Raw genomic sequence first — 19,521 nt, 5'->3', positions numbered from 1 at the left:
TGGCTCTGTCCTGTGTCCTAAGAAATCCTCGTGCCTTGTCTAAGAAATCTTTGCTGTCTTTCAATCACAACATATTTTCTTATAGGAACGTCATAGTTTTAGCCATTATGTTTAGGTCTCTGATTCATCTCAAGTTAATATATGTGCGTGGTATGAAGTAGTAGGGTTCACTTTTTTCCCATAGAAATATCCACATGTTCCAGAACAATTTCTCAAAACTCCTCTTTTTCGAGCAGGGCATGGTGTCTCATGCCTGTCGTCCCAGCTACTAAGGAGGCTGAGGAAGGAGGATTGCTGGAGTCCAGGAGTTTGAGGCTGCAGTAAGTTATGATCGTGCCACTGCACTCCAACCTGGGCGACAGAGTGAGACCCTGACTCTTAGAAAACAAACAAACAAAAAACCTTACCATTGGATTGCTTGGATCTCTGTCAGAAACCAATTGACCAAATAAGGGTGAGTCTATTTTGGAATAACTACTCTATTCCATCCATCTATTTGTCTATCTTTATGCTAACACTTCTGTGTCTTGATAAATTTCATAGAAACTCTTGAAATCAGGTAATGTAAATCTAGCTTTGTTCTTCTACAAGACTGATTAAGCTATTCCAAGGTCCTCTGCATCTCCACGTAAACTTTACAACCGTCTTGTCAATTTTTTAAAAATGTCTGCTGGGATCATGGTAGACACTGTATTGAGTCTACAGTTTAATTTGGGGGAGAACTGCCATCTTAACGATAACATCTTCCAATCCGTAAACATAGTATATACTTTATTTAAGTCTTCCTTAATTTCTCTCAGAAACATTTTGTAGTATTACGACAGAGGCTTTGGAATTTAGGAAGAATTGGGCCTTTTCTTTTTCAATGTTTATTCTGCTTCCTTCATTCTTCCTCTTCTGAGACTGCAATAACACCCGTGTTAGACGTCCTGACATCATCCCACACGTCTCAGGCTCTGTCCCTTCTTTCCAGGCTTCTTTCCTCCCTGTTATTTGAAGTGCGTAACTTCCAGCCTGGCGTGGTGGCGCACGCCTGTAATCCCAGCACTTTGGGAGGCCGAGGCGGGTGGATCACCTGAGGTCAGGAGTTCGAGGCCAGCCTGGCCAATATGGTGAAACCCCATCTCTACTAAAAATACTCGGGAGACTGAGACAGGAGAATTGTTTGAGCCTGGGAGGTGGAGCTTGCAGTGAGCTGAGATTGCACCATTGCACTCCAGCCTGGGAGACAAGAGTGAAACTCTGTCTCAAAAAAATAAAAAATAAAATAATAAAGTGCGTAACTTCCACCGTACTATCTTCAAGTTCAACGACTTTTCCCTCTGCCGTGTGCAACTTTCTAATCAAGCTGATCCAGCGAGTAGAGTGTTCATTTCAGATATCGTGCTTTTCAGTTTTAGCATTTCCATTTGCCACTTTTCAGTAGTTTCTATTTCCCTGCTGAGGCTCTTCATCCGCTCATTCATTTGTCGTACGTTTTCCTCTAAGTCCGTGACCGTATTTATAATAGCTGCTGTGATGGCTGATTTTGTATGTGAATTTGACTGGGCTAAGGACTACCCAGAGAGCTGGTGAAGCGTTATTTCTAGGTGTGTCTGTGAGGGGGTTTCCAGAAGAGATTGACATTTGAATCAGAAGACCAAGTAAAAATTTACCCTCACCAGTGCGGACAGGTGTCATCCAATCCATTGAGGGCCCACGTAGAACAAAAAAGGCAGAGGGCGGCCGGGCGCGGCGGCTCACCCCTGTAATCTCAGCACTTTGCGGGGCCGAGGTGGGCAGATCAGGAGGTCAGGAGATCGAGACCATCCTGGCTAACGTGATGAAAACCCGTCTCTACTAAAAAAATACAAAAAATTAGCCGGGCATGGTGGCGGGCACCTGAAGTCCCAGCTACTCAAGAGGCTGAGGCAGGAGAATGGCGTGAACCTGGGAGGCAGAGCTTGCAGTGAGGTGAGATCGCGCCACTGCAGTCCAGCCTGGGTGACAAAGCAAGACTCCATCTCAAAAAAAAAAAAAAAAAAAAAAATGGGTGGACTTGCTCTCTTCTGAAGTTGAGACATCCACCGTCTCCTGCCCTCAGACATCGGAACTCCTCCTGGGTGTCAGATCTTCAGACTCCAGAACACACACCAGCACCTGCCCATCCCGCACCAGGACTCAGGCCTTTGGCCTTGGGCTGACACATCACTGGCTCCCTGGTTCTCTGACCTTCGGACTCAGACTTAAGTGAAATCACTGGCTTTCCTGGGTCTCCAGCTTGCAGGCAGCATATGGCGGGACTTTCTGGCCTCCATAATTGCGTAAGCCAATGCCCATAATAAATCCCCTCAGCCATCTACAGAGATCCCACTGGTTATGCTTCTGGGAAGCCGCTCATTGCAACATCTGGGTCATCTGAGGGTTGGCTTCTATTGACTCTTCTTTTCTGAGCATGACTCACTTTCTCCTGTTTCTTGCGTTTGGTGATTTCTTTCTTGGACCCGAGATGCTATGAACGATACTCAGCCTCCCGAGTAGCTGGGACTACAGGCACTCACCATGATGCCCAGCTAATTGTTTTATTTTTCCTGGAGACGGGGTTTCACCATGCTGGCCAGGCTGGTCTCGAACTCCTGGCCTCAAGCAATGTGCCCGCCTCGGCCTCCCAAAGTGCTGGGATTACAGGCATGAGCCACCGTGCCCAGCCACGCCTGTGTTGTTTTTCTTTCTTTAATCCATGACTACGAGGAACATTCCTTCACACAGGCTCATTCTTCATGCACCACTTCCCATTAACCTCTTGTCATTCGCCCGGGGCACCGAGGTTAAAAGTGAGCAACCTCACACCTGTAATCCCAGCACTTTGGGAGGCCGAGGTGGGCGGATCACGAGGTCAGGAGATCGAGACCATCCTGGCTAACACAGTGAAACCCCGTCTCTACTAAAAAATACAAAAAAAAAAATTAGCCGGGCGTGGTGGCGGGTGCCTGTAGTCCCAGCTACTTGGGAGGCTGAGGCAGGAGAATGGCGTGAACCCAGGAGGTGGAGTTTGCAGTGAGCCGAGATCGCGTCACTGCACTCCAGCCTGGGCGACAGAGCGAGACTCCGTCTCAAAAAAAAAAAAGAGTGAGCAACCAAAAACACTAGAGGAGAAGCTGTGTTTGGGAATCTGTCTCTGGGACAGAATCATCTTAAACACGCAGACAACATCCCTTCTCTCCCTTCCATCCAATGTCAGTTATCCGAGCCTGTTGATACTGGGGGGGCGGAACCTGGGGTCACCCGGTTCTGCCTGTCACACCCTTAGGCTCCCTTCCTACCAGGCCCTCCTTGTGGAGCCCAGAGCACTGACCATCAGCCTGGCCACACGGATGGCACTTTTCATTCGTCCAAAGTGCTCTCCCAACCATCTGGATTCTGGTCAATGAACACTGGGAGAGATGGGTTCCTCTGTGTCATCTGAAATTCTAAAACAGTGGAACTGAAATTTCATGACACACATATTCTAAATGATGAGAGAGGGAGAAAAAAAGGGAACAGTAAAGAAGTGGTTTTTTAAAAAATAAAATTAAATTAGGAAAATAAAATCAAACGTATTTGATAAAACAATGTTAATAATATAAACTTGGTAATTAAGATAAAAACCTACCAGATGTAATGGGTTTAACCAGTATTTCTCCTACGACCGATTCTGCATCAGAAATATGTTGGGTCCTTGGGACACAGGGGACAATGGCCATCTGTCCCAATGACCTCACAGTCCAAGTGGGGAGACTGACTGGGCAGCAGCTGCATCTGAATCCTGGCACCAGGAAATCTCCCAGGTACGGAACAGATCCTAGAGGCAGACACTACTGCGGTGTCACTTGGGGAAACAAGCTCTGCTCCCTAATAGCTCCTTTCCTTTGGCCATCACCGACGTGGAAATGCCACTGCTACCTGGCTTCTTGGCAAAGGTGCCATCTCCATAAACAAGTTCCTTTTTGTTTTTTTGTTTTTTTTTTGAGATGGAGTCTCGCTGTCACCCAGGCTGGAGTGCAGTGGCACGATCTCAGCTCACTGTAGGCTCTGCCTCCGGGGTTCACGCCATTCTCCTGCCTCAGCCTCCCGAGTAGCTGGGACTACAGGCGCCCACCACCACGCCCGGCTAATTTTTTTTTGTATTTTTAGTAGAGACAGGGTTTCACTGTGTTAGCCAGGATGGTCTCAATCTCCTGACCTCATGATCCACCCGCCTCGGCCTCCCAAAGTGCTGGGATTACAGGCGTGAGCCACCGCGCCCGGCCTCCATAAACAAGTTTCTTACACAGGGAGGTGACACACGGCCAGTCTCAGTCACCTGGAAGGCAGGTTCACTTACGTCATGACCAGCAGGCCCAGTGTACCTGAGGGCCACAGCTGTCCACTGGGAGGAAGAGGGAACCCTCAGGGGCTGGGCTGGAAGAGGGGTAATACCATGAGACCCACTGAGGGGTCTGAAGTCTCCTGGGAGTGCAGGGCAGTGACAGGGGAGGAGGGTCCCATTGTGCAAGGACCCTCACCTCAGCGTTCTCACTAGACATGAGCTTGACGAGAACTCAGCGAAGACCCGGCACACGGAACCAGAGCCAGCCCCACATGGCCCTCCACGCAATCCCACAGGGGAGGGGCTGGGCTGTTGTGCCTTCTCTCTGGACCCAGCCCACTCTCCCACAGTCCTTGAAAAGCACCCCAAGGCCCTGCCACGTCTGCAAGTGGCTCTGGAATCTCCGTGGCACAATTACATCACCCTCCTGTGGCTTTGTGGCAGGTTGCTGTGTCACACACTGATCCTTTTCACATCAGTGTCTCGGCTAGAAAGAAGTGTGTGGAGGCTCCATGTCATCAGAGGCTACACTTCGTGGAAAAACTCCACACCCATGCCACACCAGTGTCTGGTCCACAGAGCTGGCCAGTCCTCATCACTTCGGAACAGGCGGGCCGCAGTGGGTCTCTTGTTGGCAGGAACTTGACTGTCGCTCCTGAGCCCCTGGAGGGGAGGCAGCGAGGCAAACTAGGGTTGTCTTTGTAGCCCTTCCTGTTTCTAGCTCTGTAACTGCGTCCAGGATAACCTAAGCTTCGGTTTCCCATCTGCAACGGGAGAGTGACAGTTCCAAGGATCAGCCATCATGTACAAGACCAGTAGAGGCTGAGCATACAGTAGGTGCTCAATAAGTGGGAGCATGGCCTATCACCCCAGAGGGCGAGAGGAGGGGCTCATTCGATGAGACGGCATTTAGCACAGGGGCCGGTCTCAACACACAGTGTGGTCAGCATTAAAAATGACAGATTTTTTGAAACCTAGGAGACTAGAAAGTTGGATGGGGGGGGTTGTGCTGCGTTAGTTCCTGCTCAGCTGTGTTGCTTTTGTGGGTTTCAGGGATCATTCTTCTCTGTCCAGTGGCCCATGAGGAGGCCCGAGATGGCCAGGCAGGAATGTGGAAGCCCAGACGTGAATGGGCCTCCACGGCCAGACCTGGGCCCCAGCCCAGCTCCCTCCACCCCGGGCCAGTGACCACCCCTCCTTCTTTCCTGCCCCGTCTCATCCTTTCACTCCTGCTGTTTTCTGGGAGTCAGCTGCGCTGACAGATGCTAAATCCCGACCATTATTTTTGTCCTCACAATAGCTTGAAATCTTCCAGGAGGGGCCCCGAGCACGGCTGTAGCTCTCCAGGGACGGCAAAACCTGCCACCTTCACCTTCCGCCCAAGACCCTGAGGCCCCAGCCCAACAGCCTCGCCCACCTGCCCCGATTCTGTTACAGAAAGGCAGCTGCTCAGAGGCCATTGCCCCCGCCGCCCACAGAAAATCAAAGAAAACCAACAAACTCTGCTTTCTGCCCCTGGTGAGCCTGTGTGTTTACGGCGGACATAAAATAGTGTTGCTGACAGGCTGGGATGCGCCGCACTGGCCCCGGGCTGTCTGATGCTGCCAAGCAGGGTACCAAGCTGCCATTAGTGTGTTACTAGGAAACCGAGTCGGATGTTTCCTGACCTCGGTCCGCACCACAGGGTGCTTCATCCCCAGGGGACTGGGGTGGGGGCAGCAGAGAGAAGGCGCATCGAGCCTCTGAAGAAGCCGGCTGGGAACTGGATGGTGTGCATGTGGGGAAGGACGGACGGACGGACGGACGGACAGACAGACAGACAGACAAGAACCGCTCTACGCATCAGGGAGCTTGTTCTCACACGCCCTGGCAGACCCTCACCACGACCCATGAGGGAGGGAGGCCTTGCTTTTTCTACAGGTGGGGAAACCAGGGCTCAGAGAGGGCATGAGAGTCACCCGGCTCGCCAAGCCACACAGGCGGGCACCTGCACAGGCCCCGGCTACCGGATTCCCGGAAGGAGACCCGTCCACCGGACTGTCCCTCCTGGCCGTAACTCCCTCTTTTTGGGGGCTTCTTTCTAAGCAGTAAAAGAGCCTCCCACCATCTAAAAATATTCAGGAACCAAAAAAGAACAGCCCCTGGGGCCAGGTCACAAGGACTGGGCCCAGGGGAATGTCCCGGGCCACAGCACAGGGTTTCATTTCCCCCTCTGCTATGTGAAGCATGCTGTGTGACCTCCGGCAAGTCACCTACCCTCTCTGAGCCTTAATTTGTGCAACTGCAAAATGGGGGCTGGAGCACCCACCTTGCAGAGTTGTGAGGGCTGAGATGAAGCGGCAAAGCCCAGGGCCTGGCTCTCAGGGGACAGGAGCAGGGACTGTCGAACAGCGTATGGACCTATGGCTCAGATCCTCCAGTATAGGAATCGTGAATGCTCTCGGGACCTCATTATCCCCAGCCCTTCCTCCTACCACAGTGAACCAGGCCCAGGCCCAGTTAGGTGTCCTCTCTGTGCTCTGCTCCTTTACCAATGACCCTTATGGAGCGTTTATCTCAGCAGTGAGAAACAGAAGCAGGAAGACAAGGGAAAGTTGGTGGCAGAGACTGTCCTGCTGTCCTTTCTAAGCATCTGGTGAAGGTGAACTTCAATTCAGCCTGGTAGGGTTGGGGGCTGTTTCTTAGAGAAGGTGACCTGTGGGTTGGGTTTTGTAGAATGAATAGGAGTTGGGCAATCAATATAGGAGATACTACGTACGTGATGGGACTTCTACAGTAAAACCCAGCATGTGACGCTTGTTCATTTTAGAGCAATATTTAAGTGCCACTGTGTGTCAGTCAGATCTACGCTGAATACAAGGGAAATAACGTCAAAAGGGAGAAGTCTTCCTCTCCCTGGAGTTCCAGAACAGCACCAGGAGGGCGATTTAGAGGGGGAGGGACCTTCATCAGACACAGCACAGCCCTCTCATTCGGGCCGAAGCCCAGCTGCCTACTCCTTCCTGGAAAATGGCAAGATAAATGCGTATGTCTTTAAAGCTGCCCCTTCTGCGCCGGTCCCCTCCCTCTGCAGACTGCATTAAATGAGACCAGAGAGTTGCTGTGACCGAATCAGTCCTGAAAGCACTCAAGTTTAACGAGGTATTAAAAATGAAAACCCCTGGAAGTCCCAGGCCATACCTGCTCACACACACACGGGAATGCGGAGCGGGCAGGGTGGTCACGCGCACCTGCTCTGCGTGCATCAGAGGGTTCCCCTGCGATCTCCCACTGAGAAGGAACAAACGGCCTCTCCCTCAGTGGTGGGGGTGGGGGAGCAGGGTTTCGAGGTCACTGAAGCCCCCAGCCACGTGGCAGCAGGGTCTCTGGAGACAGCTGGGGCCCACTGTGGTGCCAGAGTACCAAGGGGCCCACAAGATGTCCAAGGGGGGCAGGGAGGGTCCCTGAAAGTGTGGGGCTCTCATCCCAACGAGCTGCGGTCTCCACAGCCAGCCCCACAGGGAAATGCTGATGGCTCTGTTAACAGGGAAGGTGCGGACAGGGAGCCCCCGCCCAGCAGTCCCGCAGCCACCTCCCGACGGGGACTGGGCTTGTCTAGACCACAGGAGCGAGAAAGGCTGGACTGCCTACAGAGGATCCCCACCGAGCCAGGTCCACCAGCCCTCAGCTCCCGAGAACAGACACAGCAGAGACCGGGACCCTCCTAAAACCCCAGCCCAAAACGGCCCTCAGTTCCCGAGAACAGACATAGAAGAGACCCAGGACACTCTTAAAACCCCAGCCCAAAACAAGGCAGTAACTGGCCTGGCACAGGGGGTAAGAGCAGGTTTCCTAAATCACACTTTGGCAAATCCTACGCACTCTTCAAAATGAACACCTCCCCCAGGAAGGCTTCCTGCCCTCCTGGCTTGTCAGGGTCTGCCCCCAGAGGCTGCTGCCTGGACAGCACATGTGGGAGGTAGAGGAACCTCGAGTGAGAAGTGCAGGGGCCCACAACGGGGTCCCAGGTCCCAGGTCTGTGGGGCAGGGAGGGCTCTTTTAGCCACCCCTGGGGTTAGGGAGGGGTGGTCTGACAATGACCCTTGGAGAGACAGAGCTGGGCTCAAATTGCAGCTCTGCCCCCTAGTTCTGTACGACTCTGACCAGGTGCCTTCCTCTCTCAGAGCCCCGTCTCCTTCCTGTCCAGCGAGAGGGCTCAGGGCCCGGCCTGCAGCGCTCAGGGAGATGCAACTGGAAGCGTCTTGACAGAGGCACCCTCCAGGGACGCTGGCTTCATTCACTCCATTCTGTCAGTCCCCACAGAGGCCTGGCCTCACAGAGTCACACCGAGGAGCAAGAGACCCTTGGCAGCATTTGAGGGAGCCACATGCGGCCAAGGAGAAGCCCAGGTGGGGCCGAGCACGCAGTCTTAAAGGGTCTGTTGTGCAAATGAGGCACCACGGCCAGTGGGGAGGCAGCTCCAAGGAGACAATGCCACGGTCCAGCCAGGTGTCCTTGTCGATGAAGGACCTGGGGTGGGGGGGGCGGGGGACAAAGGCCTTTCTGTCCCGGCCGTCACCCGCCTTAAGAAACCCCACCTGTCTTCCATCCCTCCAGTCTCCCCTCCATCCCTGCACAAGCCTCGGGCCACCAGGGAGGGACGGGGGGACATCTGTCAACACCTCCACTGGGGAATGGGGCTTCATTCCGGCCTCCTTCAGACCAGGGCAGGCTTTGCATGTGCCTGGGGCCGGGGGCTGTCTAACAGGGCTGGATTCATTTGCTTGTTTCTCGTGGGGCCGTTTTCGCGGAGTCTGCTTTCAAACTTGTCCCCTTTGGAAAAACAATCCTCTGGGGTGAACATAAGGTGTCCCAAACCCAGCCTCTCCCAGCTCAACTTGGGCTCCACACTCAGGTGTCCTCCACAACGCGGACCTCCCAGAGTGAAGATGAACATACATGAGCTCAGGAGATGGTATCTAAACAAACTTCCTCTGGGAGAGGTGGGCAGGGTGAGGACAATGGCAGGGAGGGTGGGCCATAGAGGACAGCGGTTTGCTCCTCACTCCTTGTACCCCTGCAGACAAAGGGCACAGCACAGAGTGGCCAAGGCCCCAGGGCAGGATCCAATGGGAGAAGCATGGCCTCTCCCCTCCCAGGTCGCCGCCAGCAGGCAGCTCCCACTCACTCCCCATGTAGAAAGAAGACGTCCAAACCTCCTCGACACCAGAAACTCCTTCTACATTTTATGCACCCTAAAAAATTATCCCAGTGATGCTAACATGACACATTTAAAGCTGCACAGTCATTTTATGATGCAATAAAGCATGCAGCTCTACATTCGCGGATACATTACATTCCCTGCCATGTCACGATCACAATTGTTTAAGCCTGAAAATCACTTCAACTCCCAGGAAAGTGAAACCAGTGTTATGCAAAGCAGGCTCCTAAATCATAAAATTGTGGATTCGTCAAGCTCAGTGGGATTCACAGACCATCTGGGCAGATGCTTTCGTTTCAGAGACTGGGAAACTGAGGCCCTGTGTGGCATTTAACTTGCCCAGAGAAGCAGCCCCTTGAAAGGAAAGGAAACGCCAGCTAGACCTTGGGCCCTGGTGACCCGCCACACTAAAGCAGCCAGCAGCTGCAGCCTCACATCCAAGCCCTCGCCCAGAGCCCTGGCCCCAGAATCTCCCTCCCCGCTCGCACTCAGGGGCAGCTCTCTCTTCAAGGATGCTCCTGCTCAGATGCTCTCTGGGGAGAAGCCAGGAGGACACGCGGTTGCTGACAGAGCCTGGCTGTGTCTAGGATCACTCCCTCCTCATGCAGCCACTGGAGTTGCGGGGTGCCTTCCCACAGCAGCCTGTGAGGTTGCAGGACCCTGCTCTGCAGACAAGGATGCTCCTGGTGGGGCATGTTTACCAGCTGGCTGTCAGACATCTAGCAGCACACCCTGGGCAGAGGCTCCAGGTCCAACCACCCCTCCCCCAGCCACACAGGATGAAGCGGTGGCTAAATAAAGCTCGGTCTCATGTCCACGTCCTTCCTTTGGCCTCTCATCTGCCCTGAGTGGGAGCTTTCAAATTTCTCCTGTGTCCCTTCAATTCCCCTAAGAATTCTCGGGGGCCTCTGACCTGCCGGCACCACGGGAGGGAGGGCAGAGGCAGGCGGCCTGGCCCTGCTGGGGACTGGGGTGTGCAGCCTACTTCACAGACAGGCAAGGGCAACCCTGCCACAGCAGCACCAGTGTCCTCGCAAGACGCACTCATCACGGCGCTCTGTGGCACCCAATCCGGGTGCCCTTTCCAAATCCTCCTCCATCGAGGCCTGGAAGCATTCCCAGGGCCCCCCACAGACTGCAGCGGACCACGCCCAGCCTCAGTGAACAGAAAATGGGAACTAGGAACGCTGGCTGCAGTGCCAGGAGGGGGACAGAGGGACCTGGAACTCTAGGCCAGAGCAATCAGAGAGATGCTTCTCGAAGCTGGAAGGAAGAAGCCAATGTGCCACCTACCCCTGTGCCCACTGGGGCTGACCACTGAGCACGGGCATCGCCAGCTACCACTGTGCCCACTGGGGCTGACCACTGAGCACGGGCATCGCCAGCTACCGCTGTGCCCACTGAGGCTGACCACTGAGTGGGGGCATCACCACCTACCGCTGCGCCCACTGGGGCTGACCACTGAGCACGGGCATCGCCGGCATGCGGCCACCTTCCTGGACACCCAGCAGTGCTGCCCCCTGCAGCCAGCACAAGCTGACCCAAGGTGTCCTTCTACCGTGCAGAGAAACACTGTCACTGCAGTGCCACCAAGTTGGGGTCACAGCAGGCATTTCGACGTGGGCCCTGTGCCTTCCTGGGGGAGAGGTGATCCTCCCTGTGAGTCCCCGGGGAACTTCCACAATTCTGATTCCTTACAAACACCAAGCCTTGTCCCACAATAGCACAATATGCTGGACTTGTGCTGGAACAACCCTCAGCCACGCCTCCAGATGGGGAGCCCCACCTTGCCCTCCAGCCTCGCCTTCCACACCCTGCACAACTCCTCCTGCTGGGATACTGCCCCGTCTTCAGCAAACTCCTCCTTGGGTGCTGAGGCCCAGCTGTCACCTCTTCTGAGGAGGCCCGGCTGTCACCTCTTCTGAGGAGGCCCAGCTGTCACCTCTTCTGAGAAGCCTTCCTTGCTTTCTGACCCAGCACTCCGCCAGCCCCACTCTGCTCCCACAGCCAACCATCTTGTGCATGTCACTCTTCTGTGTACAAACCTGCCTCTGGACCCCAGGCTGGGAGCCCCCCAGTGCAGGCATCTAGCCCTGGGCCCCCAAGAGTTGGGCAGGAACGAAAAGGGAAGTGCAGTGCCTGCCAAGGAAAAGCCATTATGCAAATGCAAGGTACTGATTATTAGAGCAATTTAAAAACAGGCCCTCCATTTGGGCTTATTTTGTTTGATAAAGCATTTTCAAGTGGCAATATTTTGTGTTAATTTTTTCAACCAGCTGCTCTTATTATTTGATTATGCATTATTCAAAGCTCTCAAAAGCGAGCTTAGAGCACTTGAGAAAATAACTTCAGTGTTACGCGTGCCCACACAGGGGACTAGCTCCAGCTCCCAGAAAGATGTTCTGGATCTAAGACCTGTGCTACCCGGCACAGAGCCACTGGCCACGTGTGGCTGTCCGGCTCACAACATGACAAGCTGCAGTGACCTGCGCCCAAGTGCAAGCTCCATAAGCCAGATCAGAGGACTCAGCGCAAGCACCACAAAACGTAGGCTGCCCAAGGATGATCTGTGACACTGATCACAAGGTGACCCAGATAATATTTTGAATATGCTGGGTTAACTATAACATACATTTTTTTTTTTTAAGAGATGAGGTCTTTCTCTGTCACTCAGGCTGGAGTGCAGTGACAGGATCTATGTTGCCCAGGCTGGTCTCGAACTTCTGGCCTCAAGCAATCCCAAAGTGAAGTGCTGGGATTACAGGTGTAAGCCACTATGCCTAGCCTATAAAATACATTCTTATGATTAATTTCGTTTGTCCCTTCTTATTTTTTGACGTGGCTCCGCTGTAATCCCACCACACTGCCCTGAAACTGTCCTTTGGCTTCCACACTCCCCATGGGGCCTGGGTCTTGGGAGGCAGGAAATGTGTCTTCATCTTAATGTGTTTCCAGCTCCTGGTCCCAAGCCTGACACACAGAGAGTGTTTAGGAACCAGCTGACGATGGAATGAACGATGATCGTGTGAATGAATGAAAGCACACAGGCACTCACACGGTGCCCCTCGCTGGTGTCCTAAAACCACATTTCCAGGTTCCCTGGGAGACAAGCTGCATCTGTGAGCCAGTCTTTGACTTTCCCCAAACAGCTGCAGAGTATCTGGGGTCTGGGCAGTCAGGGGAGTCCTTTAGACATTCAAGGTGACCCTCATGTTGGGCATCTGGCTATGGGCCCAAAGCAAAGAACAGGTGCGTTCTGCTCCAAATGTCCCTTCCTTCTCCTCACTCCTGTGCCTGGTGATATGGTCTGGCTGTGTCCCCACCCAAATCTCATCTTGAACTGTAGTTCCCATAATCCCCACGTGTTGTGGGAGGGACCTGGAAGGTCATTGAATCATGGAGGCGGGGACCCTCGTATCCCTCATACCGTTCTCGTGATAGTGAGTGAGTTCTCACGAGATCTGATGGTTTTATAAGGGGCTTTCCCCCTTTTGCTCTGCCCTTCTTGCTGCTGCCATGTGAAGAAAAGCGTGTTTGCTTCCCCTTCCACCATGACTATAAGTTTCCTGGGGCCTCCCCAGTCCTGTGGAACTGAGTCAACTAAACCTCTTTCCTTTACAATTCAAGCAATCTTTAAACTATAATACTAATAGACCTGGCTTCTGATTGACCATTTCCCCAGCTCCAGCTTTGAAAATTCACAACTACATTCTCTCCCCAAGTAGGATCCAGGTAAGAAATGGCATGCGCTTGTGTCTTGTAAATTGCCATAATGGCTAAATATCCACACCAAGTCCACAGAGAAAGGATAGGAAATCTTGCCTTTCAGTGAAAGGAGGAGGGGGAAAAACAACATAAAAAATTTATTAAACTTGAGCCACTGGGACCAAATTGCAAGTTAAAGATTCAAATGCTTTCCCCTTCCTTAGAACTGATGATTTACGTTTGCAATAACTGTAGTCATAAAGAGCTCATTGGATTAAGGAGGCTCAGTCTTAATGTCAGGGAATAACATTATTGGACAGTGCAAAGCCACATGTTCCCCAGAGCTGCTTTTCTGGGTGAGAGGAATTCCACCTTGCATTTTGGTTCAGGAGATCAGTCACAATCAGGACGGGCAGAGAAAGATGGAAAATGGGCAACTGCCCGGGCGCGACGGCTCACGCCTGCAATCTCAGCACTATGGGAGGCCGAGGCAGGTGGATCACCTGAGGTCAGGAGCCCAAGACCAGCCTGGCCAACACAGTGAAACCTTGTCTCTACTAAAAATACAAAAATTAGCCGGGCGTGGTGGTGCATGCCTGTAATCCCAGCTACTGGGGAGGCTGAGGCAGGAAAATCACTTGAACCCTGGAGGTGGAGGTTGCAGTGAGCTGAGATCGCGCCACTGCACTCCAGCCTGGGTGACAAGAGCAAAACTCCGTCTCAAAAAAAGAAAAAAAAAAAAATGAAAAAGAAAATGGGCAACCTGGGATCTAGCCTGACTCTCCAAGCAGAAATCCTCTAAATCGAATGTGCACTATAAATCAGCAGGGGCAGGCCTGGCCATGTGGGGGCTGTAGTTCAGGAAGTGTCCTGGGCTGAACACCCAGGAGGCTCCTACGGAGTGGGCATTTCATGTCAGTCCCTGGCCACACAAGGCCGATGTGGTCCCCATTGTCCCGGAGCCCTTTTGTGCTGACTGTCCAGAAACGGTGAGGCATGTTTCTGCAGAGCACAGAATCCCAACCTCAGGCTGGTAACTTAGGAGAAACAGCAGGTCAGAAACTTGCCCTCACACCGGCCAGGAGCTCCCCAGGCTCTGGGGGGCACAGGCTCTGTGTGGTGGGGGGCTAGGGTCAAATCGTGGCTCTGCCACTTACTAGCTGGGTGACATGGGCCAGTGGTGTCCCCTCTCTGGACCTCAGTTTCCTTATCTGTAAAATGAGGACAACCACAGAACAGACCTCACAGAGCAATTGAGGGTGGGGGATTCGAGGGAATGAAGCCCAGCAGTGCCCAGCCCCAAAAAAGCTCGTAAGCACCGCCCACTGTTGCTGTCATTGTCCTGTGGGTACAGGCGTCCTACCATGTGCAGAAGGCTTGCCCTGCTAGGGCTGGACCAGGAGAGGACAGGAAGAAGGTGCAGGGTCTGACCCTCTGATAGGCAGGGGACAGGCATTTAACCCCCTAATCACGGTGCACCCCTTGGGCAGCCCAGAGACCCAACAGAGGCATTGGTGCTGAGGGGGCGCTGGCCAGGATGGAGCAGCTTCACACAGTGGGAGACACCTTGGCCTGGATGTGGCAGAGAAGGATTTCCAAGGCAAGGAATGCCAGGAAGGGTACGGGGGGGTATGTTCCAACTCTGAGCATAGCAAGTAGGGTGGCTGCAGACTCTGCTGGGGGTTGGGGCCTTATCCCTCAGGGACTTCCCTCTGGCCATGCCACCAGCCAGAAGCCCTCTCTGAGCCTCAGTTTCCTCCCCCCTTACAGGGTTGAGATGGACAGTCCCTCAGTCAGTCTCAGAAGCCTGCATGCTGGAGTGAGCTGTTTTTGGAATTTTCTTTTTTTTTTTTTTCCCCCAGACGGAGTTTCACTCTTGTCGCCCAGGCTGGAGTGCAGTGGCGCAATCTTGGCTCACTGTAACCTCCGCCTCCTGAGTTCAAGTGATTCTCCTGCCTCAGCCTCCCAAGTAGCTGGGATTACAGGTGCCCACCATTACACCTGGCTAATTTTTGTATTTTTAGTAGAGACAGGGTTTCACCATGTTGGCCAGACTGGTCTCTGACTCCTGACCTCAGGTGATCCACCCGCCTCAGCCTCCCCAAAAAATGCTGGGATTCCAGGAGTGAGCAGTTTTTTTTGGAATTTTTGAAGTCTCCCTCAGATCCTGAGGCTGGTCAGGGTGGACAGTGGCCTCCAGGTGGGCGCCCCAGGCCTGGCTGTGACCTGCATGGCCCCTGTGCCCATCTCTCCCCTTTAAGATGCTCTACAACCCTCAGACCCACGTGGGGCCGACCGGATGTCCAGAGGAGCTCTGGGAGTCCGGCCAGTGGGATTTCCCAAGGACCCCGTGGCCAGCCCAGCATCAAAGGGATGGGCTGGTGGCAGCTACTCCAGCTGGTGGGTGAGGAATTTCTTTCACAGAAGTGCATGAGACTGGGCCGCCAGCGTGGTGCCGCATGCTGATATGGGGATGACCTGAATTGTGTATATACATAGGGATCCTGTGGAAAGTATTTTCCTGGGCCCTGCAAGCTAAAGGCAGCCCTGGATGTGGGCTGAGCAGTAAGACAGGGACAGCCCCAGCATACACAGCAGGCGCTCCCATACACGCAGCTCCCCCTCTTACTCCTCTCCCGGTTGTCATTCTCAGTCTGTGCTCTAAAACGAAGGGAGAGAGAAACACTAAGAGTCTTCCAGAAGAAACCGTAGTTGAGCTAAGAACACACAAGCTGCTGTCAAACAGCTCCAGAGGCCCCCAGGCAGCAAGGACGCCCGAAGGCACCATCTCCGGGTGGCCTGGGAGGGCGGTGGATGAGCCAGGCCGTGAGGCCCCAGCAAGGATGCTCGGTCTCAGCCCAGGTCCCTCATCTGCAGGTGAGGCCCCTTCCTCCTACCCTCCTACCTCCCTCCTCCGGGAGCGGGCCACGTGATCCCACCCTGGCCACAGATTCCCATGGTCCCGATGGGCCCCTGGTACTGTGGCCAGGCTTGGGCAGCGCCTGGGTGGAGCAGAGGCCTCTCAGAGAGAGGAATGAGGTGGACACGGAGGAGAGCAGAGGCGGGTCCACCGAGGCAGGGCAGTGCCTGCCGGGCCACGTGTTAACCCCGAGCCCACACACTCCTGTGCCCTGAACCTGCGCTCCAGGCAGCACCGCTCCCTCCTCACAACACGGCATCCCAGGACCCGGCTTGGGGAGCATGGCCAGGCCCCCTCTCTGCCCCACAGCTTCGCAGAGACAAGCCCTCATGGAGGACCCTGCTAGGGCAACGGGCCAACACCTGGGCCAGCCATTAGACTGGCTGGGCAGCCTTCTAGAATGTACAAGGGATATGAAGATCTGCTCATGTCTGAGGTCTCTCAGATGCATGCCTTCCCACTCAGCACGGGAGCCCACGCCATGACCCATCATGAGGAGATGCCCCAGTGGGAAGAGCCAGGGCCAGCTCTGCCTGCACTGTGGCCGCCATGTTTCCTCTTGACTCCCTGGACACCACCAGGAACCTCCCTGCCCCTCCCTCCTCTCCATCCCTCCTCCCATCCCCCCGCCTTACTCGGCCAGCTCCTCCAGGCTGCGGTAGACGTCATCGTCATTCTCTGTGGTCTCCTCTGAGGGAAAAGGCCTGCGGAAGAGAAGGCGAGACGGAGGTGAGCAGGTCCCGGCACTGCCGGCCAGTGAGACCCCAGCTGGACCCCAGAGCAGAGCCCAGTGCGGCCCAGCCAGGAGCAAAGGGGCTCTTGTCCACTCTCTGGAAGGACACAGGGTGCGCGGACACTGATCGGAGTCACAGGACGAGCCAACTGGGCCGTAGGGCAAGAGGAGACCCATGCCTACTTGCCAGGGGGCAAGGAATGTGTCACGCCCACTCCGGGCTCCGGGTGTCCAGTGGGAAGATGAGAGGCCCAGGTCAGGGCTGCAGAAAGCGTTCATCTGTTGGGCGACCTGCCTTCCCCTTTAACCGCCCTCCCACTTCCAGGGGGTTCACAGTGGAGATGAGGCTCCTCGCACACCTCCTGGTGGGCAGGTGGGAGGGCTGCCAGCTCAGTCCCCGCAGGAGAGGAAGCAGGAGGGGACTCCGGAAGGGAGGGGTGACTTCTGAGGCACTGAGGGTAGGGGCTCACCCACCCCACCCACTGGCTTGAGGTCAGGAAGAGAGTCCCGAAAATGAAAAGCCCTCGGACCTTCCGCCTGGATCCACAGCCTCCCCTCCTACAAAGGGAGCAGAAGCCCCATGGGGACTCCCCAGAAGGAACGCGGTGGTGCTCCCCCACACTCCGCCCTCCAGACGCCCCAACCCTGGTGCCTTTCTGCAGTTCACGATGGTATAGAAATATATATATATATATAACACATAAACTTTAATCATCTGGGCTCTTCTTGAGTCTCATTTTTGTGGAACTGTCATGCATATGTACATAATTATAATTGTTTTTCTCCTGCTCATCTGTCTTATGTCAATTTAATTCATAAACCAGCTCAAGGACCTGGAGGGGTGGAAGGAAGCGCTTTTTCCTCCCCCAGGACCCAAAACATCACTCTGCTCCATCCTCTGCAGACAGACAGATGGGTGTGGCCCCGAGTCTACAGGCCTCCCTGCACAAGGTGAGCCCAGGCCATTACAGGCCAACCACTCAGAGCTGAAATGTCAGGTCAGCCTCAGGAAGGGGGGAGAGGCGGAGGGGAGGGAGGGGTGGGGAGGGAGGAGAGGCAGGAGAGGCAGATCAAACACCCAGAAGAGGGGGCTGCAGCTGGCTCAACGCTATGGGCCAAATCCACTCATCTCTAGAGGAGACCCGAAAGGCCCCTTAATTAAACCAAACATCCCCCTGTAGCCCCAGGGTGCGTGTTCTGGTAGGAAACCTGTCACTAAGGATGGGATGGGAGATCCCAGCTGGAGGGGCTGCCCGGGCCCAGATGCCAGCTGGGATTGCTTCCTTGCCTGGGGTCAGGCTGACATTTGCTCAGCCCGAGATCCAGCAGGGACGCAGTCCGTCCTGGCAGCCCCGCCCCAACCGGAGGCCGGGGACCTGTGCTCCTGCGGGAGGGCAGGGGGAGTCTGCTGATCTGTGAGCTGGAGACCTGGGTCCTACCTGGCTCTGTCACAGACCTGCAGGGACCGGGCCATTGGTCAGCGTGCCCCTGTGGCTTCCTGGTAAAAGCCCGTGTCCAAGGGCGCAGCACGGCCAGGCCTGACCTCTGCGTGGGTGAGTTCAGCTCTCTCCTCCCAGCCACTCTCCCTCCTTCTACCCATCACCATACAGCAGCATCCCCCAGTGGAGGCGTGTGTCCCTGGGTCACAGGCAGAGCTGAGGCTGCCACGACATCCTCACCATCAGGGCTCCGTTGCTGAGACAGTGCCATTCACGGCCAAGAAGCCCCTCAAGGAATCCATCTCCTCCCATGATATGCAGAGCCCCATGCTGACACAGATCCTGCCCAGGTGATGGGGGTGGGGCTGAGGAGCCACAACCTGGAGGGACTGGCCCACACGCAGGTGACCCCAGAAAGCACAGGAGCACGTGGGGGGCCAGGAGCCAGGGAGGCTCTGCCAGGCTGAGATGTGACTTCAGGACCCAGAGATGGAGGCTTGAAACCCCGCTGCCAGGACCAGCCCCGGGCTGTCCCCGCTCCCGTGCCAGCCCCTCGCTTACGTGCAGCCATCCCTGTCTCCGACCTCGTCAGTCATTTCTGCTTTTTCTAAATTTTCTGTGATGATTGGTATGACTTCCATAATAAAGAAAAATAGAATCAAAATTCTCATTATGAAAATGTGTCCTCATCAAAGTAAAAAAATTTTAAACCCCACTCATCTCCTATAAAAGTATGTTACATATAAAATGACATCATGGCAAAGTATTAATGTGCTTTCTCACGTAGAATGTAGAGAGGGAAGAGAAAATACCAAACTCCTGAGGTTGTGATCTTGTTCAAATCTGATCAGAGTGTGGGCGACAGTTTAGGGAAACAGGGCATCCCATCGAACCCTGGATTATCAACAGGACGGCCATTCGGGGACTGTACTTCTAGAACCCGCCCTGCTAAGCCGATCGAGAGATGCATTCACACTTTGTAAGGAAACCCACCCTAATGGTGAGTGAGCACACACGCGTGCCTCTCACTCTTCCTGTGCCCAGGCAGACATCACTCACCAATCAAAGCTCTCCTATCCCTGAAGCCCAGCGCAGGGTTCTTAACACACGGCTCTACTCCTCCATCAGTCCTGGGACTCAGACAGAACCCACCTGCCCTGCCAGGAGAGCTGAGCCCGGGGCAGCGAAGGAGAGGAA

General features: G+C 54.5%; 1 protein-coding gene across 5 annotated transcripts in view; it reads right to left on the bottom strand.

The window, feature by feature from the left end:
- Positions 1-19,521, bottom strand: part of VAV2 (vav guanine nucleotide exchange factor 2) — a 231,830-nt gene that overhangs the window by 54,858 nt on the left and 157,451 nt on the right. For all 5 annotated transcript variants that reach the window (XM_034929430.3, XM_055117497.2, XM_055117496.2 and 2 more), the window contains exon 4: positions 16,788-16,856. In XM_034929430.3, the coding sequence (XP_034785321.1) occupies positions 16,788-16,856 (69 nt within the window). The remainder of the gene's footprint in view (positions 1-16,787; positions 16,857-19,521) is intronic.

Source organism: Pan paniscus, chromosome 11 (genome assembly GCF_029289425.2).
Source record: "Pan paniscus chromosome 11, NHGRI_mPanPan1-v2.0_pri, whole genome shotgun sequence".
NCBI lineage: Eukaryota > Metazoa > Chordata > Mammalia > Primates > Hominidae > Pan > Pan paniscus.
The sequence above is the reverse complement of the archived record's forward strand: the minus strand, read 5'-3'. Positions and strand labels throughout refer to the sequence as shown.